Genomic DNA, 24,864 nt, shown 5'->3' with positions numbered 1-24,864 from the left:
TATTTTAAAATCTTACTAATCATTTAAAATAATAAAATCATTTTCATTTTATCTATTTATATGTAATAATTAGGACTAACTACACTTAAACCCCTTTAAAAGTATAAAATTATACTTTTCTTCAAAAAATTTTGAAATTACACTTGCACTATTTTAAAAAATTTTCTATTTACACCTAACCCCATTCTATAAAGTTTGGAAGAAAAATGCTAACGTTATAAAAAAAAAAAAAAAGAATTCTTTCCTTCATTTAACAATCTCAAATATATTTTTCTAATTATAAAAGGATAAATAGAATGTACAAAATTTATATTAAATGAGGGGTAAAATTAAAAATTTAGTAATTTTTTTTGCTAATGTCAACATTTTTTGTTCAAACCGTAGCGAAAGATGTGTAAATCACTATTTTCAAAGGAAATGTAATTATAATTTTATATTTTAGAAAAAATTTAAATATAATTAACCCTAATAATGATGTAGTACGAGTTGAAACCCATTTCTACATAAACCTAAATTGAAGCTTTACCAATTTATTTAGTTCATTGTGGTATCAAAATTGAGATCTTACACGTGTTGGGTAGGATTGTCGTCAGCTGTCAATTACTGTACTAGGTTTGGATGCCCGAGATTAATTACAATGTGATCTGTCTATGTATTTGTATCAGTTGTATTATAATTATGAATTTAGCCTTGCTATATATGCAAAAATGCCAAAAATACATGACTAAATTATGAGCATCACATTTGCAAACGTTAGCCTCACCATGTCGCCATCTCCTGAATTTAATCTCAACAAAAATATTAAAATATTTTTTTCTTATTTCAACGTATTTGTTGATTTGAAAAATTAGTGTGTTGAAGCAATCTTTTACAGTAAAACCTCTATAAATTAATACTTTATAAATTAATAAACTCTCTAAAATAATAAAATCCGATTTGGGCCTTTGTAAAAAATCATCAAATTCAATAAGATAATAAGATAATAATTTTTCAAAAAATTCCTTTATAAATATTAGGTCACATTAAAACTCTAAATTAATAATTCATAAATATTATAATTATAAATATTATGGTAATTTGCTCAATTATGAAGTCTGTAATGCTTTACGCATTGGATCATTCATGGATGATTTTGCGATGTCTTTTAGATGAGAAGACATGGTTAGGTGTTATGAATTATTTTATTTTCATATTGAGATTTATATAGTATATGTTTCATTCATCATAACATGAATATATTTAATTGACTATAATAGTTATTTAAGTGCAACGAATTAATGTAAAATATGTATGTTTAAGTAATTCCAATGAATTGATACATGCATCTATGAATATAATAGTTAATTGTATAAAATGAATTGATATTATACATGAATATATTTAATTAATTACAAAAAATTGATTGATGCATGAATATAATCAGTGGAAATATATGAATTCATTTATTTTAAGTACATATTTACTAAATTTGCGGAATTTTAAAAGTCTCTCTTTTAATTAACAAAATATTAATTTATAGAAAAATTAATATCTCTCTAAATTAATAAAATATCATAGTCCCAAGGTTATTAATTTATAGAGGTTTTACTGCAATTTGAATATAGTGAATGATGTAATGAATCATACTGTAAAAGAAATCACAATGGTCGACAAAAACAGAAAAATATATAGAGTAAATTACAGTCGCTTCCGCTAAAGTTTTGCATAATTACTATACCCCCTGATTTTAATATCCGTGTAATAACGAGATCATTCCTTTAGATTTTTATTCAATTTTTATAATGAACTACCTAAAGTGTCGTTATGGATTATAATTTTATAAAACATTATGAACTAAAATTCTCATTAATGAATTTTTTACTTAACCCACCATCATATTTTTTTCCACTTTTTTTCAAATATTATATTTTTTTTAAAAAATCAGCAAGCGTAAAATAGTACATTTTTACTTCACCATCTAAGGACTACATACTTAATTTTTATTTGATGGAGGTATTTATAATTATGCTATATTTTAGAGAAAGTAACTATAATTTACCCAAATATATATATTTTTAATAAATCAATTATAATTATATTATAAATTTCAATACTACGTATCAATCAACATATATATTATCATCAACTACTTTTATAATATGCAAACGACTACTATTATAAATAAAATTGGTGCTCGTAACGAATGAAAAGCGATTTTTTTCTTTCTAGATAAATAAAATAATACTTGTAATGTAATTGATTTATAATCTAATAATTAATCACATGTTAAATATAATAATATTTTTAATATTTAAAATTAATCTAATATAATAAAATTAAATTCTCATGAAAAATATTTCACGAAAGAGGTATTTGACACCACTATACTGACAAGTGTCCTGTTTTCGATTTTAGGTTTCAATTCTATCCTTGAAGATATAACTGGCAATAATCATCTTAAATACTGAGAAGGAACAAATAAACCGTCCCTATCTATCTCTTGTGGACCTTTTCAATCTTGAAGAGCCATATTTATTTGCCAAACATATTATTTGAGAAAACATATATATATAAAAAAATTGAGGGTGGGTGAAATAAATTTTCATTAAGGTAAATTACATCGATACCTCACGAGCGAGGTTAGACTTAATTATACAAATACCCATATTTTTTATAAAATTACAGATCCACTCCCTAATGGGGTACTGTTAATGCAACGTGTCCAATGGGTGTTTGTGTAAAGTTTCACTATTGAAGAGGGGTGTACCTGTAATCACAACTATGATGTCAATGGATGTACTTGTAACTTTGTACAAGACAAGACGTGTTTGTGTCATTAGACATAACCTTAAGAAGTGTCAATATGTGTAGTTATGGTCATTAACTACGTACTTTGTACTTCTTGTTAATGATGCCTATCACAACTGATGAAGTTGAGGCCCCATAACTCAAAAGTATTAAGTTCAAACTCTACCAACATTGGAAATATTATTATACTTTAATAATATGTGTTAATTAAATATAGTTATTTGATATTAATGAATAGTACATGATTGTTATTGTTTGTGGTAATTGTCAAATATTCATATTTAATATTGATAATTGTAATAAACTCATTTAGAAAAGAATAATAATTCATCACTTTCATTTAAAACAAAAACTATTTTATTTTTCTTGATTGAAATTATACCCTTTCCTTTTCCAATTTGACTATTTTATTTTAGGTTTCTTTGAAGCTACAAGACATATAATCCCGCTAAAATGTGTCCAAAAAATCACTCACTCCACCATTTCATTACCTCATTAATCTCTTGGTTGTCTTGGGACAGTAATCATGTGATCGTTACAAAGCTAGAATAATCGTAAAAAATTCTTATATAAATCAAGACCGTTGTATATCATATTTGTTATATGGTCTTTTTTTTTTTAATTGTAAATCAAACACATAATCAGTATATTAAATTTATCATATAATTGACATCGATCTGGCCAAATCTAATCCAAATTAAAAAATTTCCGGACAACCATAAATAATTGCAGGTACTATGTAAAAAACCGCATATGAAGTGAGATGCAGTAGAATATGCTGCTGCTCACAAATCTTTTATGGCAAAAAAGACATCTTCATAGTCTGAATGAACTAGACAAGAGGTCCAGGTTGATACCACACAACTAGGGTAGGTGGTATCTATTTAGGAAAGATGAAAAATATGAATTTATTTATAATATCCTTTTGAGTTGTAAATAGTAATATATCGCTATATAATTATTAGGAAATTATAATAAAATTACAAAAATTAGATTTTGTATCAAATTTATTTCCTCAAGTTTCAAGAAAATTAGGTAGGAGGTAATTTAATTTCCCTTCCGTTCTTTTATTTGAATTACGTAATTTTTTTTCTCTTGTAAATTTCGTTTATATTATATTATGTACTGCAATTCATCAATGTACGTTATTATATTTAAATTTTTCTTTTTTATTTTTTTAAACAAGATAAAATAAGAATTTGAGCACTTATTCTATTTGAGTTTACGAATAGAGTATTTTTGTATGCTATTTATACTCTTTTTTTATAGAGTTAATTACACTTAAATAGACTTTCTTTAGAACACGGATTCTACCATAAAACTCTTGAAATTACACTTGTACCCCCTTTAAGAGTTATCTATTTACAACTGTATCATTTATATTAGGATTTGGACCAAAAATGTTGATTACGTAAAAAAAAATATATAATTTAATTTTACACCTCATTTCAACATTACGTATACGTTAGTGACAATATGATTAGTTCTTTCATTGATTGATGACTACTTTTTATCCAATAGAAATAGTGTAGAAACATATTTTAATACAATTACACTATTTTTTATTTTATATATATTATATTTATCCTCTTACAAATATACAGATATTACTAGGTATCTTTTCAATAAATGAATGAGGGATATATAAGAAGTTTTGTAATTTCTTCTGTTGATATCAGCATTTTTCCTCCAAATCTTGATGGAAGGAGCAGGATTGTAAACGGACAATTCTCAGCGGGAAGGAAAGCATAACTCCTAAAGATTCTTTGGGGAAAAATTACAATTTTTATATTTTTGGAGGGATCGAAGTGTAATTAACCCCTTTCTTGGTTTCTTAAACATTTCGTATATCAGAGATGAACGGTGCAGACTCCGCACCAATGCACCAATAACATTGCAGATTTGAGTGCTCCTCATTTATATATATGGGTACAAGGGGATACATATATACAACATACCAATAATGAAGGGGGGGTTGAAGCTGTCTTACTGCAGGGTTGAGAGAAAACCTTGTATGCGATGGATAGAAGAGGTGTTCAAAGACTGTCTCTGCAACCTCAACGATCAAATCTCATTCGCTCTGGGGATAGCAAGTTTGGTTTGCTGGTCAGTTGCAGAAATCCCCCAGATTATTACCAACTTCACCAGCAAATCCGCCACCGGCGTGTCTCTAGCATTTCTTTCCACTTGGATAATCGGGTCAGTGTTAGATTTTGTAACAGTACCAAGTATTTTAGGTGTAGTTAAGGTAAACAGTCCGTTGAGAAGTTACTATGATTGATGTTTTTGCAGCGATGTTTTCAATCTTGTGGGCTGCATTCTTGAACCGGCTACGGTAATTAACTCATCTCAACTCTTCTTCTTCTTCTTCTTCTTCTTGTTCATGTAACTACATTTTTCTCTCCTTTGTCGACTGCGTTGTAAATCTTTTATCCTACTCGGTCAAATTTGAACCAATTATATAATAAGTGTAATGCACTTTTTATGTGATTAGTATATAATTTAAAAATAATAATACACTTACTCTGTAATTGGTCCGATTCCATGAAAGAATTTTTCATTTGCTAGCTTGTTATGAATCCTTATGTAGCTTGCAATAGACCATTTTATCCTCATGGGACGTGCGTGCACAAGGTATTATCTATTTTGGTTGAAATTTCACATTTTTAGTTTTAGAAGTATGTGCTCACTGTCATGAATGATTTATTTGTTGTATGAAGTCCAAATTTAAATTTGTTGCGTGAAAATAATTTTAGGGTAATGGAAGTTTTTCGAACTGAGGTTTGTTATGTATTCAATTATACTAAAATATTTTAATTAAATAAATTATTTGTTATGAATATAATTATAAATACTCTTTCAGTACTTGGAAAATAATCAATACCCTAATATTTGATGATATTATGTAATATTCCTCGGATAAATGTCTAAAAATGTCCACTTTTTTATGCCCTTGCTACTTTTTTTTAAAAAAAAAAGTTTAAATAAAAAGTGTAAAAACAAAAAGCTGATGAGATCAAATTTCCTTCTTGCCCTTGCCCTCCTAGTCCATAAATATTTTTTTAGAAATTGTAAAAAGAAGTAAAATTAGTTCATTCTCCATAAGGGCATTTTTGCTATTTTATCATAAAAAATAGATAGAAATCTAACAAAAGTTAACGAAATGGATTAGTTGTTGGATGAAGGTTAAAATTAGTGAGGTACTCATAATTTTTCAAATAACGATGAGGTATTTGTTATTATATCAAACTAGCATGTATTTGCCCTATACGTTGCACGGTTAGTTCAAAACTAATTTATCCACTTTATATGAAATAGGGGAGAGAGATAAAAACATTAGTTGGTTTCTGTTTTAAATAATATAATATGATATCAAACATCAAACAAGCTAATTATAATTTGTCATTTTTTTATCATTATAAATAAAAAAAATTAGTGAGGATTAACCTTGGGGGAGAGTTTGAAGATTAATGACACATGGTAGTTTGAGCACCAAATTTGAATGGTTCCCCTCGGATCATTGTCTTTAAATATAGTTGGGGGGATGAAATTCTTTTTATTTCAAATCAGTTTAGTCGGATCTAAATTAATTATATAAAAAATTTAATTTTTTTATTATATAGTTAATGTATAATTGAGAAAATAATCAATCACATACTAAGTGTATTCTTATAATTGATTTGGTTTGACCAGGTCTAATTCGAATGAAAATTATCCATTGCTTTTTTTTTTTAAAAAAAAGTCTTTTTTTTTAGAAAAATTCATCATTATACTTTTATTAATCCCCAAACACAATTTAGAAAAAAAATTTCCACCCCAATCAAATCATCTCATTCTTTCTATTCAAAGATGGATAAATTCTCAAACAATTGCAGCCTTAGCTCCAATTTTGAACTTAGGCAACCTTTTTTTTTTTTTTTAATAAAATGCATTAATACATCATCTAGAACATTAAATACAAATTCAGAATGTGATTCTAACATCTATATATTTGTTTGATCCGATGCAGTTACCCACCCAATTCTACACTGCCCTGGTAAGTTCTACCGATATCGATGTTCTATCATGCTTTCGTCTCACATTCACCCATGATTGACAAGTGTTTGTTTCCAAATTAGTAATTATGATTTAAACGTGGGACCACTTACAATGCACGAATGAATATGAACATCAGTGTATGATACGAATGTGTGATTAAAAATTTATTTATTTATTTATCTAATAGTTTTATTTATTTATTTTTTTCCCCTATAGCTCTATACAACAGTTACAATCATATTAGCGTTGCAATGCGTATACTACAACCATTTTCGTCAGTGGTGGAAACGTAGCCAAAAAGAAGCAAACATGGTAATAATTTAGATAATTAATTTATTTAATTATTTTTCTGGCATTGTAACTTGTACTACTTTTTATTTTTTTCCCTTTCTTTGTTTTCCCGACAGGTTAAAGAGGAGACTGAACCCCTACAACGTAAGCTTCACCATGGAGGAACAGCTAGCACAAATGCTCCGATCGAGGTTCCTCGTCGAAGGGATTTTTACTTCATGTAAGAATGTTAAAGTTACATGATTGAAATAGTCTTTCATGAATAAAAAGCATAAACTATATATTTGATTGGGGTCGAGATTAGTGATAACATAACGAGTTGAGTCAGGTGGGATCACTAGACATCCTCGAGTTGGATGATGGGTTGGCTTATAAAATAATTTGTCAGACTTACTGAGGTGGTCCTCAACTAAAACTCTCGAATGCCTAAGTCAGAATTTGTTTAGGTTATAACAGGGTTGCAGAATTAGATCTCAAAGTAATTCATCTATACCTTGTCAGATAGTGCAATGGTATTTATAGAGGACCAATTGTCAGAACTTGTATGGTGCCACGTGTTGCTCAGAGAGCGCTTAGATGTTGAGGGATCAATGGTCATCATTTAGAGTTTTTAGGTTGGTCGGGTTGGATTGCACACCATTCGATTTAAAATATTTGGATCTTTATCCTATTTGATAAATGTTTGATCTTTTTGGGGTAAAATCATCATATGGAGGGTTTTACACTTTTTAACCCCTATCAATATCTATATGTTATTTCAAAATTAATTTTTGACATATATATATATGATAAATTATAACGGATTTTTTAATATTTTTTATAATTATAAATATCCTATCGTTGTTTAAAAATTTATAAACATCCATAAAATTAATTGTAACAAATATCTATATATTTATGAAATGCAGGTCAGCAAGATCTTTGGCAGGGAGCGACACTCCCCCAACCCAGTGTTACATAAAAGCTAGGAGCGGCCCTCCTGCGTTGGATCACCACTCCCACTCGTCGTCTGACGAAGACGACGACAACGAATCAATTTTTCCACCTCCTCCCTCCAATAAAACTGCCACTCAGCCTCGTCAAATTCCTCGTCAAGTAATTTCAAAAATCATATGCTACATTACGGATATTTTTTTTATTCAAATCGAATCAGCCATTCATTATGTGATCAGTTATTTTTCTTGAACCGTGTACTAACGACATGACAAATATAATGCACCTACTATATATAGTATTGGCTTAAAATTCGTTCGAAACTGATTTGAACTATAATTTCTTATTACATTGATAAATGAAAGTGTCTTGTAGTGTGTAATAAATTTGGAAATAATAATAATAATAATAATAATATTGTACAGGTGAAGTATGGAACATTTGTAGCTGCTACAGCAAATCTTCCGCGCTTGAGTGAGGCTTTGAGACGAGCCCTCGTGGCACAGCCGCTACTGCAGGTTTAATTAACGTTTGTCGGCTTTTTAATTAATTAACAATTTTATTTGGATTTATAATTAATTGGAAGTTAATATTATAATTATATATCGACTTAATTATCCGTGAAAATAATTAATTTTTTTTAATGAACAGGAACATGAATTTTCTGAAAATGCATATGGACAATGGCTGGGATGGTTGATGGCAGCTATTTATATGGGGGGTCGAATCCCACAAATCTGGTTGAATGTGAGTTATGTTTTCTCCCTTCTTAAACTCTAAAAAATTATTTAGCGCAGTGTCGAATATGAACACGGCTTAAACACATGTTTTGGACCAAATAAAGAAAAAATAATTTGCATTTTACAAACTAAAAGTTTTGGGATAAAATTACTAAAAAATCGAGAGATGATCATAATAATGTAACTAATTTGGATATGATGATTTAATTAATTTGGATAATTAGAAGTTTTTCATTGCATACTTTGAAAATAAATTGGTTGTGTATATTTTTTAAACCATTTATTTTCTGTTAAGAATTTAGATGGAAACTTGCTTACTTTATGTTTTATCTCGATATTTTTTTTATTGCCTATTTAAATTTTATGAGCGTTTATGGGTGTAAATTGTTGCATTTTAAAAAACACAAAAGGAGTAAATTGTTACTTTTTTTTATAGGGGGAATTTGCTCATTTACAATATCATAGAGGGACAAATTGCATTTTTCTCACAAAAGAATATTATATATAACTGTCGTCGTGTTCGTGTCAATACATCATAGATAGTAACTTTCCATTATATGCCAAAGTAATGATTTATTTGTTAAATCAATTGCACTGGCACTAATTTCCAATAATTAATTTAAGTATATTACACGTCGACATCTCATTAAATTAGATTTAATTATACAAACATTATATATTATTACAAGTATACAAATACCCCTCCTAACGAGGTGCCAATGGAATTTATTCTGAGTTGTTTCTGTAAGTTTTTTTAATCTAAGAGGGTGTTGATGCAAATTATAATAACAATTTCAAAGGGTATATATACTTATATTTTTGGAAATTTGAGGGGGTGTTATTGCAATTAGACTTAATTTAATGGGGAGTCGATGCAATTGCCCTTAAATTTAAACATAAACATTAGGAATAATTTCATAAGTATTGTAGTAATATACGGTTATACTCTTCCCTTCTGCAGATCAAAAGGGGAAGCGTGGAGGTAAACTCATCAGACTTTTATTTTGAATAAGGAAAATTCTGACCCAATTCAGGTTTGGCCGAACCAAATTAATTGTAGGGCAAACGTGATACACTTGTCATGTGACCTGAGCTGTACACCAATCATACAAAAGTGTATTGTGGCTGTCATATAATTGATTCAGATTCAGTCAATCTGATTTGAGTTAGAATTTTCTCTTGAATAACTTATATATTCTCGCGCTTGATGCTTAATAATTTCTAATACTTTTAATCAATCTCAGGGCCTAAACCCTTTAATGTTTGTTTTTGCCCTCGTCGCAAATGCTACATATACTGGAAGGTATGCTTCATATCTTGTCTCTTTCTCATCACTTTTTTGTTTAATAAAAACCACCTAAAAGTGAGGGAGCTTTTCGGAGTCCCCATATATTTGACATGTTTTTTATAACATATTTTGAGTGAATAAATGCAGCATATTAGTGAGAAATGCTGAATGGAGGATGATCAAAGCAAACATGCCTTGGTTGCTGGATGCAATCGTGTGTGTGGGGCTGGATCTCTTTGTATCCTTTCTGGTGTACAACCACTAGTCACAGGCTAGACTTACTCTGCCTGCTTCCTTTATTTGTTTATTATTATTTTTTTAAAAAAAATATTTCTTGCTACTTAACCCGATTGACAGATCATTCTTCAGTACATTTTCTACAAGTACGTGAAGCTGAAGAAACGCGAGGAGTACTATGGCAACTATGTTGAAGCAGATAAACCAGCTTGAGTGAAGTTACTATAAAAGCGTGGTTGCGATTTGTATGTATAAGAATTCCAAGAGAAAAATTTATTAGGATGATTGTAACGATATGAGAATCCACATAATTGTAAGGGGGTTCACTATGTCGTTCGTGTGGATTTGTAAGACTTATATGGTATTGAAATTTGTCATGTATTGTATAGATTCAACAATTTATAACTTATGTGGGTACAAATTTAAATGAGTAGAATTGAATTTTTCTGGTTAGACGTTATGTCATTTTTCTGTATTTAATTTCTTAAGGGAAGTAATTGTAAGATTTTCAATTAGGGTAGCAATGTGTCTGAAATTTTTGTAGGTCTCTGCCCGAAAAAGACGAATTTGGATAAAAAAAAAAAAAGGGTACTAAAAGGGGTATATATATATATATATATAGTAAAGTTAAAATTGATATTTATAAGATAATAATTAGCTATACAGAACAAAATCCTAGACACATTGAAACCTTGCAAAATTCATTTCTTATTTTAATTTTTGAGAATTTATAATATAAAATTTAAGCTTTTGAATTAAATTTTTTGCAATCAAATTTTAATATCTTAATTAAATGCAAACAAATACGTTTGACGATGAATACAAATACTTATATCCTATAACTTTATTATGTTCATTAAAACTTGACTATTATATAAGTTATCTAATAATATTTTTTTTATAAAAATAGATATAGTAAAAATACCAAAAATAATAAAAAAGAAAATCTTGATAACCAAATAAAAATAAAATACGAGGATAATATTTATGATTTTTTTAGAAAATATATTTATAATTTTTAATTTTAAAATCTAAGGGTAAAAAAACAATAGAAAAAATTAATAAAAAAGATCAATTGGGTATTAAAATGATATTAATGGTGAACGACAGGTATCGATTGAGTCAGTTATATTAATCAAATGCTAAAATGACATTAATAATAAAATCCGGTATAAAAACTAATTTCTACATTTATTTTGTATATTATGCCAATACTCTAACATCTATTTATCTAAATATTTTAAGAGTTTATTTCGAAAATAAAATTTAAATTCTTTAAATTTTTAAAACATCTTATAAAAATATACAGACTTATAAAATATTTCAAATAAACTTTGCCAAACCCCTTTTAAAATACTCACACATCCATTGAAACTCAAATCCATGACACGAATTTGTTTATGGAACCTCAATCTTAATCTTAACCACTAGACTAAGACATTAATGGTATTCGACCTATATTATTCACTTCAAATCTAATTATTTAGTTTCACCTTATTGCTCATATCAAATTCATCGTCGACCTGTATAATTTATCATAGATCAATAATTATTTTTAAATAAATCTAAACATGTTTTGTAACATACAGTTTGTTGAAAAAATAAATATTAAAATTCATCATCAAAGTTATATCTAGTGTGACATGCAGGGATGCTATAATCAAATTAGGAGTTCATTTATATTTATTTTAATCTAAAAACCAATTACTATATTCAAAATACACGTGGGACAACTTCAACGGACTATTTAAATATTTTAATCCATATCGTCCAAAGGACTATATATAATTTATCAATTTTAACTGCCCACTCCTTCACATTTTTTTCTTATCTTATTTCTTCATATTTATTATAATTTATTCATTTCATAATTCTTTTTTATTATCTCATAATTTTTTTTATATGCTCGCAGAAATCGGTAATTAGTTAAAATAAATAAATATTTATTTATACATATTTTACAAAATTGAAATTACACATAAAAAACTGAAATTGAAAATGAGAACATATATAACGCTGGCTGCTAATCCGCCACTGCTCTCAGTAGTTTCAGGCGAACACTCAAATAATTGAGATGCCCACCGGACACCACCGCGAGGAGAAGACGATATGGTAAATCTGCCCGCCCAAATCAGCCGCCTCTTAATCCTACGGCGCTTTGACGCCCTCAAAAGCCTTGGCTTCACCTTCTCAGATCAGCTTGTGGACGCCGTACTAAAGGATCTCAAGCTACACGCCGTTTCCGCCCTTCATTTTTTCAACCTTGCCTGCAAGCAGAATTACTTTAGACCCCATTTCAAATCCTACGTCAAGATCATCCACATTTTATCTAATGCCCGAATGTTTGATGAAGCACGGTTCTATCTACGTGGCCTTGTGGATATCACGGAAGGCAACCGTCTTCCGGTTGCTTTGGTTTTCGATGAATTGGTTACTGTTTATAGGGAATTTAAGTTTTCTGGAACTGTTTTTGACATGATGTTGAAAGCGTATGTGGAGAAGAGGTTGGTTAAAAATGCCCTGTACTTGTTTGATAATATGCCTAAGTGTGGTCGCTTGCCGAGCTTGCGGTCTTGTAATGGACTTTTGAGTAGTTTAGTGAGAAGTAAGGATTTTCATGCGGTTAGCTGTGTTTACAACCAAATGATCAGAGTTGGAGTTGCTCTGGATGTGTATACTTGTGCAATAGTGGTGGACGCCTACTGTAAGGATGGTCGGGTTGCTAAAGCAGTGGAGTTTGTGGAAGGCTTGGAGAGGATGGGATTGGAACTGAATGTTGTGGGCTATAATAGTTTGATCAATGGGTATGTTGAGAATGGGGATATGGAGGGGGTGGAAAAAGTGTTGGGTTTAATGAGTCAACGAGGAACTTCCAAAAATGTGGTTACCTTCACATTGTTGATCAAAGGTTATTGTAAGACTGGGAAAATTGATCAAGCATATGGAGTATTTACACGAATGAAGGAAGAGAAAGGAGACACTCTGGTTCTGGATGACAAGGTGTATGGAGTTTTAATTTGTGGACTTTGTCGTGCTGGAAGAATGGATGATGCTTTGGGAATTAAGAATGAGATGTTGGGTCTAGGTTTGGGTATGAATTTGTTCATTTACAATTCTTTGATTGACGGTTATTGCAAACTTGGTCAACTTCGTGAAGCAGAGCAAGTTATGATGAGTATGGTTGAAGGGAACTTTAAGCCAGATGGTTATAGCTACAATACGCTGTTGGATGGTTATTGTAAAAGAGGATTGATAGATGACGCTCTCAAGTTTTGTCATCAGATGACCAGGGGTGGTGTACATCCAACAAATGTAACTTATAATACCCTTCTAAAGGGTCTATGCGAGTATGGTGATGTGGATGATGCTTTGCGTCTTTGGCAGTTGATGCTCAAGAGAGGTTTTGTTCCTGATGAGGTTGGATTTAGTACCCTTCTCCATGGTCTTTTCAGGAGGGGAGAATCTGATAGGGCTTTGATGTTGTGGAGACATGTTCTAGCGAAAGGCTATACAACAAGTACGATTCTACTCAACACAATGCTTGATGGATTATGTAAAATGGGAAAGATGATAGAAGTGGAGCAAACTCTTTTAAGGATGAAGGAACTGGGTTGCTCACCAGATGAGGTAACTAATAGAACCTTAATTGATGGGTATTGTAGAGTTGGAGATGTTCAAAGAGCTTTCGAAATTAAAGATAGCATGGATATAGAGGGAGTTCCTGCTTCCATTGAAATGTATAATTCGATTATTAACGGATTATTTAGAGCAAAGAAATCAAACAAAATACCTGACATGCTTTCTGAGATTCATGCAAAAGGACTAAGCCCTAATATTATTACCTATGGAGCCCTTATCACTGGTTGGTTAAAAGAAGGAAACCTGAAGAAAGCTTTTGATGTGTACTTTGAGATGAGGGGAAAAGGAATTGTCCCAAATGTTTATGTATGTAGTACAATTATCAGCGGACTGAACAAACTTGGTCAGAATGATGATGCAAACATGTTACTGCAGAAAATGGTAGATTTAGATGCAATCCCAAACCTTAAACCTTTCTATAATTGTTTTAACTTCAATGCCATCCAGAAAGAAACACAGAAAATTGCAAATTCTCTGGATGAAAGTACTCAAAGATATATCATTCCCAACAACATTCTGTATAATGTAGTCATAGCTGTGTTATGCAAATGTGGGAAGACTAGCGACGCAAGAAAAATTATCCGTGATCTGTCGCAAAGGGGCTTCAATCCAGATGAGTTCACTTACTCTGCTCTTATTCATAGTGCTTCCATATCTGGAGCCGTCGATGAAGCTTTTCTCTTACGGGATGAGATGCTGGAAAAGGGTCTTTCTCCAAATATAGTTACATATAATGCTCTTATAGATGGCTTATGTAAATCTGGAAACCTTGATCGTGCACTAAGGCTTTTGCATAAACTTCACTCCAAGGGTTTAGTTCCAAACATCATCACCTATAATACTTTGATTCATGGATGCTGTAAGAATGGTAGAATCAATGAGGCCCTTAAGCTCATGGGGAGAATGACAAAGGAAGGGTTTGCTCCTTCAGCGAAAACCTATTCTGCATTTCTCAGTAGTTTCTCACAGCAGGGCAATGTGGAAGAATACCTGAAACTTTGTGATGAAATGCACAAAGCAGGATTTCAGAATGAGTTTACAAGATATTGCAGACCGTTTGAAGGTGATATGGATTTTCAAGTAGTCACCAGTTTCAGATAATACATTAATGTTTATAATATTTTTGACATTCCTTACATTTGCATGCTTATGGGATCTCTTATCTGTACATTATAATTATGTCGCATATGCAGCTGAAGCTGTTGGTGCATGATAGATGCTAAAATATAATGCTGCTTATTCAATTGCTCTCTGTTAAAAAAGAAGGTAAGTTGACAGCAAGCTCAAGATTTTGGTCATCTTTTGCCCATTGTCAAGCGCAACATGAAACTTTCACCTCCGGCGTATGATTGAAATGGGGAATAATATCTTCTTCAGTAGCTGTATTTTCAGAGAACAAACTGAAGGGATTGAAATCCATAACATAGTCTTTTGACTCATGTATGTTACTTCTCTTTCCTGCTTATAGAGTCTTTATTCAGTAGCTGTATTTTCAGAGAACAAACTGAAGGGATTGAAATCTATAACATAGTCTTTGGATCATGTATGTTACTTCTCTTTCCTCACAGAGTCGTCGTTTCATTAGATGGGCTTCGTTGAGTATATATGATGCGGATGAATTTCACTAGTTATTTTAATGGAAGGGCCACCACCCTCCCCAAAAAACATAAAAATAAATAAATAAACGAAATGCTAACTCTTATATTTGACAAACATTATAATTGTCAACCACAGAAGGCTATCAAGTCGGGAAGTTATGAACCAATATCCTCCTCAGAACAAGGAAAGAACACCTAAAGAGTTTGCTTCTTTTCTCCTGAGGTTCAGACAAAGGTCGACTCTAGACCAACGACTTGATGAACATTTGCCAAAGGTACAAATACTATTGGTAGATCCATGTCAAAAATATTTTTGGATTATATGACTCATTTTACCAGTGTTTTATGCTTTGGGACTTATTATCTTGGAATAGTGTTATTTTCAGGGGAAGCCACATATCTGCTTATGAGACAATGTTATACTCAACTCACAAGAAGCTAGAGTTCAGCAGGTTTATTTTGAATTACAATTCCCAGTTCTCATAGATATATTTTGATTATCTTATCTATGATTTTGACTCCTAGAGTAATGATGATAAAACTTCCTGGTGAAATATATCTAATGTAATTGCCTCGCATCTGAATATGAAATCCTGACCCTTGTTAATTAGAACTTTGGTTGAGCACTGGTTTGGTGTATTTGTTGGCAAACACAGTGCAACAGTGCCTTGATAATCTCTCTCTTTTCTTTTGTTAAATTTTCCTTATTTTTGGTCAATTTTTTGTTATTTGACTTTCTGTTGTTCTGGTGTAACTACTAGTCCTCTCATTATTTTCTGTCATATCCAAAGTCTTCTGTAGGAACACTTTGGTGGTATGTGACAAAGATAAGATACGCTCTTGATGCTCGAAGATGTGACGCATTGTGTAATGGTATTGCTTGATTTTATTCCAAATATAACTCTCTTCTTCCATATGTGTGATCCTACTTCACACCAATCGGTGAAATACTGAATTGTAGTATTTCATTTTTCCCTTTTGCTTATCTTTGCAGAATATTCTTCAAAATGAAGAAGGAAAGATCTGCAGTTGGAAGTTATCTTGATGCACTCAATGCAAGAAGTCATATCATGCAAAAAAAATTGATATCTGCAATCACTTTGTAAGTATTTCATGCAATCAAAAATCGAAGTTGTAGTCTCTAAAACCTATCTTGCATAACCTCTTATTCTCCTCGGGACCTCGTCACAAGTCTCAAATTTCACGTGTTCACTAATTTGTAACGTGTGGCATTTGGGAGCCACATTCCATAATTTTGAATATCAATGGATTTTTAGCCACTAGACAAAGATATTGTTTTACAAGTTTTATGATTTCCAGAGGTCGAAATGATTTGGTCATTGGCTGCACATGGTCAAGAAAAAACTAACAAAATACACAATGTAAAGGAAAAAAATAAATCTTTATTTCGAATATGAAGATAGTTTATCCTTGACATATTGCCAAAATCAAGATGCTGAGTTAACTTGGTAGGTACAAGGCAACGTGTCTTTTGAGTCCTGGAAAAGTGTAGCCCTTGTCATTATTGTTTATAAATGAGGGAATTATCCCCTAGCATTTCAGAAGATAAGTTTAATAGCATGAGTAGTGATATGACAAAATACATAAAAAATAGGGGTTTGGTACCCAGGAATGTGTTTACTTGGGACTAGGAAGGTTAGAAATGGTGTCCAGGATGAAATTTTGGTAAGTCTAGGAATGAAATTTGTAATGCAATCACAGTCTATAATTTCATTGCATTCAAAGGGTTGATAAGTCCAAGTAAGCAACGTGTGTAATCAACAAGGTAATGGACTAACTATACTCTTTAGAATTTGTTTAAACTATGTAATTTGTGAATTTAAAATTTCAGTTCCTGTGCAAAAATCTGTTTAACCCAGTCAATTTAAATACTTTTTACAATCACCAGCGGTTTAGAATCCATTTTAAATAAGAGAATTATCAGTCAGGATATAGTAATATGAACTAATGGCGTGCAAGATGCCCCTGGTTGAGGGCTATGAGGGATGGTTGCCGCTGATAACCAAGTTTGGGGATTGAGGTAACATTAGTTGACAATGCTCTTTTCAAGTATGTTGGATATATGGTGAATTTCTGGACTTCCTAAGTTAATAGTTTAAAAATTTGAAAAAGCATAAAAAAATATACTGTTAACCATCTACTAATAAGAGCTATATTTCCAACATGATGACTTTTGGGATGAAATAGAGGACTAATGTGTTGACCTATATGTTGAATGCTATGCTGCCTTAAGTATGTGAGTAGGCCTATTACTTTGAGTTCTGGTGCCCTCTTAATTTGTGAATCCTCCACTGGTAGATCAGCATTTCATATCGTATCTTTTCCATCTTTGTACTACTTTCTGAGTGAAAATACTTGTTTCTTATCTCGTTCCGTTGAGAAGGTTTAATTTTTCTTTCCCCCTCCACTCCACAGATCCCGATAAATGCAGCTGGTCTTATTAGCATAGGGTACATACTTTATGGTCCCAGGAATACTGTCCAAGTCATGAGCATGATGGAACTCTACGATGGAATACTTTTCTCGCCAGGAGCATCATCACATGCCTGAAACTCCAGGTCTCTGTCTCGCTGAGGAACAAACAGTCAGCAGTGTAAGGGCTTCTGCTACCATTTTTAATTTTCTTGTCTTCTCTCTTCGGAAAGTTGCAGTATATGATTTTGGCTTAATCTAATACTCTTATTCACCTTCTGAATCACCAGATATTGAGGCGACCATGGACAGGAGGAATCAAGTAATTGCCATGAAAATGGAGCCTTATAATTAACTCACCATTGTGAAGTGACTGCAATCCTCATTTTATGTGGTCTTCCAAGGTACTTTAATTTTTCTATTATGAGCTTATTGGAAGATTATCTTGGTTTTAGTTTTGACTCCACTATCCCTATCCTGATTGTTTAACGCATTCAGGTTACTGACTTGATTGGTATTGGCGCATGACATGATGCATGCTTGTGTGCGACTTAATGGTACTTTTCTCACAACTTATCCCCATTCATTTTTTTCTCATATCTTTTCCTATAGATTGACAAACCAGCATGTGATTTCCCATATCTTCTCTTTTTATTCTTTTTACCCTCACCTTCCCCTTCTTCTCTGAAGGTTATCGAACTCTCAGACAAGATGTTGAAGCAGGTTATCTGTCAGTTCCTCGCTAGTATGTGGTTGGAATCTCAGATTCTATACATGTCAAATAGTAACTAACATCAAAAGTTCGTCCCCTGTTGCTGCTTTCCCTTCACCATATGATTTTGACCCCTATAATAATCATGATAAAACTTCCTGATGAAATATGTCTAATCTAATTGCCTCGCAATCTGAATATGAAACCCTGACCCTTGTTAAAAATTAAAACTTTGGATGAGCAATATTTCACTGATTGGTGCATTTGTTGGCAATACAGTGCAACAGTGCCGTGGAAAATCTCTTTCATTTGTTAAATTCCCTTTGTTGTTCTGGTGTAACTACTAGTCCTCTCATTATTTTCTGTGATATCCATAATTCTTCTGTAGGAATAATTTGGTCGAAGATGAGACACACTGTGTAATGTTCTTATATCTTCCATATTTGTGATCCTACTAATGATTACACACCGATCAGTTTGTAGTATTTCATTTTCTGTTGTGCTTATTTTTGCAGAATATTCTGCAAAATGAAGAAGAAAAGAAACCTGTGCAGTTGGAAGTTATCTTGATGTACTGAATGCAAGACAACAAATGCAACTTAGGAAAATAATGCAGCTACGGAGATCCTCAGAAATTCTTATTGCAAACGGAATCACTGAAGACGTTCTTCCATACTCGATTCCGGTATGCATGTGAATACATGATTACATGAGAAGCTTCTTCTTTTTCCTTGGTGCACAAGAGTACGATGCAATGTTTCACGTAGATTGTCTTTGTTGGAATTGGTGAATTATAGTGAAAAAAGTTTGTGGGCGGTTGGGATTCGAGTCCTAAGAGCAGAGTTTGGAATCAGATTTGATTCTCTTTTAAAAAAGAACAAAGAAAAAAAGAGCTTGGGTAGTTGCCTAACCCACAGTGCTAACAGCAGTTGAAGTGCCATTCCTACTTTTACATACTAATCTCATCGTTCATTCTATTTTAATTGTTATTGAAGATTATTTGATGTATTGACCGATTTCTTGATATATTTAATGTAATGCTGTGATTTCATTCCTAATTCAAAAAAAAAAAAAAAAAAAGAAAAAACAGAACAAAAAAATGACAAAAGAATAGAGCAGCTAGCTGTTCATTATAGTAGGCCTTTATAAAATGGCTTAGCGTGGCTACCCTTTCATTCCATTTACTAGGGACGTTTAAGGGAAAATCATTTATTAAATGGGTGTGTTTTCAAAGTATTTGAAATATAGGCAGAATCGGTATTTTCAACCCGATTATGACATAATTTTTTCTAAAAAAATTATACTATACAGAACCGGGATCTTGGATTTCGGTTTTGACACAGTTTCAAGAAAATAAAAGTTAATCTCAATTTTTACACGACTGATAAAAGAAAAAGGGGGGGATGCATGAGTTTGACTGATCAAACCCATGCATGCCAATCAAATGTATGCATGTTAATACAGGCTAAAAGGCGTCAAAATCGGATTTTGAATCCCGATTTTGGCACGAATCTTAAAAAAAACATGCATGTGTCCAATCTTATTGGATGCATGCATAAAGAAGACATGCACGTGTCTGTCTGATTGGACGGGTGCATGTAACTAATTTGGTGTTTCAAACACCAAACACCAACTTTGTTTGAAACACCAAATTTTGGTTCTATAAAATGTTGCCTTCGTAGGGGGAAAGGACCACAAGCAAACTTCCTTGAGCCAAAACATTTCCCTAGCAAAATTTTAATGGGCAGTTAACTTATCGATCTGAAGATGTACCTGTAGGCGACGACATAACCTTAAATGTACGATGTGGTAAATATTTCTACTTTTTGGGTTTTTCAACTTGTTTCATGCTACAGTCGTGTTCTACAAGTGTCATGGAATATGTGCTTTTTAGGTGTTATTCAGCATGGTCATAAGAAATTGACTAATATCTTGTTGCGCGTTAGTGAAAGATGGAGACCCCAAATTCATACTTTTTATTCTTCAGTTGGTTAGGCGACGGCTACCCTTTAGGAGTTTGCCCTCATTTGAGCTCTTCCGATTGAAAGCAATTTTATTATGGGAATAGATATAAAGTGGACTATTCAATAGTGACAAGATTATTGCTATTAATCTTTAGGGTTTCAATTGGATGAGGGTTTTTTTTAAACATTTGCGAATAACGCTCTCTGCCTCGCATGATTGGTTGCTAGGCACGTGGGATGCATTGCAGGAGGCATGAATATGTGCTTTGCGCATTATTGGTGGAATATTATGTTCTGATGCTATAAGTAATACTGTGTCATTATTGTATTTTCTATATATGCAGGACATTCACGAACTGTGTACAGTATTGCACAGTCAGAAAGTGAATATAGGTGGGACCATACAATTATTACAAATTTGGGTATGGTCTCGTATTATAACCATAGAGCCGATTTCCTCCACCAATAATTTGTCATCGAACTTTGCCATGGAAATATATATTTTTTTTTTGTCAATTTACCATCTCAACTTTGCGAAATTTGCAGTTGGCATATATGATCATTGTTTTGTTGATTTTTTTTGCAGGAAAAACATCACATGTTGTGCATATGTGAAAAATATCACATCACATAACCCTTAAATTATCACATGTGTACTGCATGTGATGTTTTTTCAATAAAAAACTTGGTTGAAAAACAGTTATAAATGGCAAAGTGCAAAATTTTATAAAATTGAATGGTAAGTGAACAAAAAAAAAAGATTTAGATGTCAAAATATAAAAGCTGTTATTGTTCGAATAATAAAATGTAATTGACCCTAATAAGTGATTTAAAATTATTATTATTGAAAATATTAATAAGTACGTGAATTTAGCTTTTCAAATATTTTGTAACTGTTGTAAATAAAAAATTTACATTTTTGGCACAAGAATACCATCTAACTATGACAATCAAGACGTCATTAATTAATGGACTTAGCCAAGTATTTTTCAGACTCAACCAATTCAATGGTTCTCTTTATACCTCGAGATTTGAATTGTTTAGGCTGTAATTGCTCACAGAAAAACGTTTGATTGAGATAAGATATTTTTGTGAGTGTAAGACTGATTTGGAGATAAAATAATAACAATTATAGTTGATAAAATATTTTTTCTTACAATAAGAATTATTAATTTTTCCACAAACAAATTTTTTTTTGTCCTATTCAGATCAGATGAAACTGAAAAAATATCCTACGAGCAACTACAATTAAAAAAGAATTATTGCTAATTATAATTTTTACAAAATAATTGTCTCCACTAAAACTTCAAAATTCATTATTGCGACAGAATAAATACTCTTGTCATTAAATATATATATAATCAGTGACAAATATTAAAATTATAACTAAATATTTATATTGATAAGTTTCTATTTTCTCTAAATGAACAAAAAAAATTCTTGTATCCTTCTAATATTTTTTTCTCCTGCCATGGATTTTCTTTTTAATTTTTTGTTTGGATCGACTTTCTCCATTTTTTCTCTATTGCTCCACAATTTCCACACCACGTTTCTCTCACTAACCCAACTCTCTCCAATTTAAAAGTATCCACATTATAATCATCTAGAATTAAAGCAATAAGAGATGACAATGGACGATATGCTAATCAATGATTTGCATCAGATTTGTCGCTATTATTGTTACCCTATAGAGAAATAATTCATAATCATTTGACTTATTTTAATCGTAACATTTGGATAATTATACTTAAAATCTATGTGGTTTGAAAAATTATATTTAATAATCTTGAGGTTTATTTTCGTCTAACAAATACGTCCCTCCGGTAGTTTGATATTAATAAAAATATTAGAAAAAAAATCTATATTAATCCCCGATTGAATTATTACTTGTTTATTACAGGTCAAATAAATCTTCTTATTACCAAAATACTCTCATACGTCGTCGTACGTTAATGCATGTGAAGAAGAAGTATATATTTACCATTATAAGGGTAATTTAGTTCGAAAAGAGTTTGTTTGATTTGCAGTAAGTCAGTATTCAGTCAATCGAAAATAAATATCAATTCTCATTCATTTTTTTTTTTGTTAATATCGACAAATTTAGTGAATTTTGGCTAATTGAGGGACTTATTGTTACATGTAATTTTCCAAATCTCAGGGGTGTTACAAGCAAACATCAGGGGTGCTACATGTAATTTCTCAAACCACAAAAGTTTTACGTGTAATTATACTAAACCTAAAAAAAAAAGAGTGTAATTACCCCTAAAATTTAACAAACTTGAATTAAAAATAAGGTCCACACACTTCACGCCATTGTTTTTTAGTACCCTCATGGGGGATCATCAATTAATGTTAACCAAGTGAAAAGGATGATGATCTCTCAAGATCCTATATTTTAACATTAAATTATTCATCATTTTATTTTTCCCACTTCTTTTATGCCTTAATATAAAAGCACGACGTGCAGACTAGTTGAACTAATAAATGGTGTCACATGTGTGCTGCATCAATTTCACCAATCTCCATGTTAATTAATTAACACACTCGAAATTGTTATTTAACATTCGCTGCATAACTTTGAAATGAATCATCTCTCATTTCTCTTCTTGACTCTCTCTCTCTCTCTCTCTCTCTCTCTCTCTCTCTCTCTCTCTATATGGAGAAATCAGCTGAGCTCTCAAAGGATGAGACCACTGAAGAGTTGTTGCTACAGACTTTAGAACAACAACGTAATTTCGATGGCACGCCATTGTGCCTTTACCAGGGGCTTTGGTGTCCAACTTTTGTATTCCGACCGCTGCTATCTCTGCAGAAAAACTTCAAACCCCACGACAATAGTATTGTGCTGGCATCTTTGCCTAAAGCTGGAACCACCTTGCTGAAAGCCCTTCTCTTTTCTATCGTCAACCGGGACCGTTTTCCCATTGATCAGAGCCCCCTTCTCACCACCAATCCCCACAAACTTGTCTTATCCTTGGAGTGCTCCTACTTTGCTGATCACGACAACCCTGATTCTGGAAACCTACCTCAGCCCGGAGTCTTCTCCACACACCTGCCTCTCCAAGTGCTCTCGAGTTCCATGATTGGTTCTACCTCTAAGATTGTCTACGTATCAAGAAATCCATTAGACCAGTTCATTTCTGAGCGGGAGTTCTTACTGAAAATCCGTACAGTTCCCGATTGCGAGCCCCTCCCTCTCGACCAGGCTTTTGACATGTTCTGCAAAGGTGAGCATGCTTTCGGGCCTTTCTGGGACCATATTCTTGGATACTGGAGAGCAAGCCTGGAAAATCCGGACAGGGTGTTATTTCTGCAATACGAGGATATGAAAAGGGATAGCGTTTCGCATGTAAAGAAGATTGCTGAGTTCCTTGGATTGCCATTCTCGGATGAGGAAGAGAAAAGAGGGTTGATCAGAGAGATATCTGACCTGTGCAGTTTTGAAAAGCTCAAGAACTTGGAAACCAACAAGACCGAAATCCATCACGGAAATATTGCCAACAGTTCGTTTTTCAGGAAAGGTGAGATTGGAGACTGGAGAAACCATCTCAGTCCTGCCATGGCTGAAAGAATGAAGGAAGTTGTGGATGTGAAGTTGAGTGGAAGTGGATTGAAGCTGGATACGTACATCAAGCCTTGAATCAGTTGCTCGATCCTTTTTAAAGCTGTATTTTCTTTTATCTTTTTTGCATGGTTTTTTTCTCTCTTTTGTTATCTTTGCTCATCTTGCTTCAAAGTGTCGTTTAATCAAATAAAAGCTGAGGTGTGTTATATTTTAGTCGGCAAATTTCATTTTTCGTCCCGTAATTATAAAGGTATTATATGTAATTTTTAATCTTTTTTCTAGTGAAAAATTTGAGTATTTAATTATCCAACAATCAAAGTTTCAACATATTTAGTCCTGTAATTAAGAAATAAATAAAGCAGCAAATATTTAATCTTTTATGTTTTCAAGTCTAAATTATCTTCCCAGTCCAAAGCAAGACCTAATTCCTCTTCGATATTCATCAATTCTGCGCTACTCAATTCTATATATATATCCTCAAGCTTTCCTTTTTCTCTCAGACATTAATTTTGATCTTTGCTACACAACATTCTTGAATTTGACGCGTTGATTAACATCTTTCTAATACCATTAAAAGAGTTTTTATATCACTAGAAAAAAAATTACTATTAACTACACTATTAGTGACTATGGCTAAAA

The 24,864-nt window shown here is 32.0% G+C and overlaps 3 protein-coding genes across 11 annotated transcripts; all 3 read left to right on the top strand.

Moving 5' to 3' along the window:
* Window positions 1–4,442: 4,442 nt before the first annotated feature.
* LOC105166187 (vacuolar lysine transporter YPQ1) lies at window positions 4,443–10,769 on the top strand. Of its 2 annotated transcripts, XM_011085442.3 has the most exons (12): window positions 4,446–4,986; window positions 5,080–5,122; window positions 6,797–6,823; window positions 7,042–7,137; window positions 7,233–7,336; window positions 8,025–8,211; window positions 8,475–8,567; window positions 8,701–8,796; window positions 9,751–9,771; window positions 10,034–10,092; window positions 10,225–10,315; window positions 10,435–10,769. In XM_011085442.3, exons 1-12 carry the CDS (start codon window positions 4,751–4,753, stop codon window positions 10,525–10,527), a joined length of 1,146 nt encoding a protein of 381 aa, XP_011083744.1. In that variant the 5' UTR covers window positions 4,446–4,750; the 3' UTR covers window positions 10,528–10,769. The 2 variants fall into 2 exon arrangements, with proteins under 2 accessions (XP_020551103.1, XP_011083744.1); XM_020695444.2 differs by lacking the exon at window positions 9,751–9,771 and having other exon boundaries at window positions 4,443–4,986.
* Window positions 10,770–12,315: 1,546 nt separating this feature from the next.
* On the top strand, window positions 12,316–19,722 carry LOC105166184 (Pentatricopeptide repeat (PPR) superfamily protein). Of its 8 annotated transcripts, none has more exons than XM_088882825.1 (11): window positions 12,316–15,016; window positions 15,147–15,219; window positions 15,331–15,393; window positions 15,691–15,826; window positions 15,926–16,003; window positions 16,343–16,424; window positions 16,546–16,653; window positions 17,988–18,165; window positions 18,275–18,388; window positions 18,483–18,541; window positions 19,212–19,722. In XM_088882825.1, the coding sequence occupies exons 1-2, from the start codon at window positions 12,424–12,426 to the stop codon at window positions 15,164–15,166; spliced, it is 2,613 nt and encodes an 870-aa protein (XP_088738951.1). In that variant the 5' UTR covers window positions 12,316–12,423; the 3' UTR covers window positions 15,167–15,219; window positions 15,331–15,393; window positions 15,691–15,826; window positions 15,926–16,003; window positions 16,343–16,424; window positions 16,546–16,653; window positions 17,988–18,165; window positions 18,275–18,388; window positions 18,483–18,541; window positions 19,212–19,722. The 8 variants fall into 8 exon arrangements, with proteins under 8 accessions (XP_088738951.1, XP_088738950.1, XP_088738946.1 ...); XM_088882824.1 differs by having other exon boundaries at window positions 15,688–15,826; XM_088882820.1 differs by lacking the exons at window positions 15,147–15,219; window positions 15,331–15,393 and adding an exon at window positions 18,675–19,115 and having other exon boundaries at window positions 15,688–15,826.
* A 2,980-nt stretch (window positions 19,723–22,702) lies between these two features.
* Window positions 22,703–24,438, top strand: LOC105166183 (cytosolic sulfotransferase 15). The gene has a single exon (XM_011085437.3). The coding sequence runs from the start codon at window positions 23,317–23,319 to the stop codon at window positions 24,298–24,300; it is 984 nt and encodes a 327-aa protein (XP_011083739.1). The 5' UTR covers window positions 22,703–23,316; the 3' UTR covers window positions 24,301–24,438.
* The last annotated feature ends 426 nt before the right edge of the window (window positions 24,439–24,864 follow it).

This window comes from Sesamum indicum, linkage group LG7, assembly GCF_026168435.1.
Source record: "Sesamum indicum cultivar Baizhima isolate 11 linkage group LG7, ASM2616843v1, whole genome shotgun sequence".
Lineage (NCBI taxonomy): Eukaryota > Viridiplantae > Streptophyta > Magnoliopsida > Lamiales > Pedaliaceae > Sesamum > Sesamum indicum.
The sequence above is the reverse complement of the archived record's forward strand: the minus strand, read 5'-3'. Positions and strand labels throughout refer to the sequence as shown.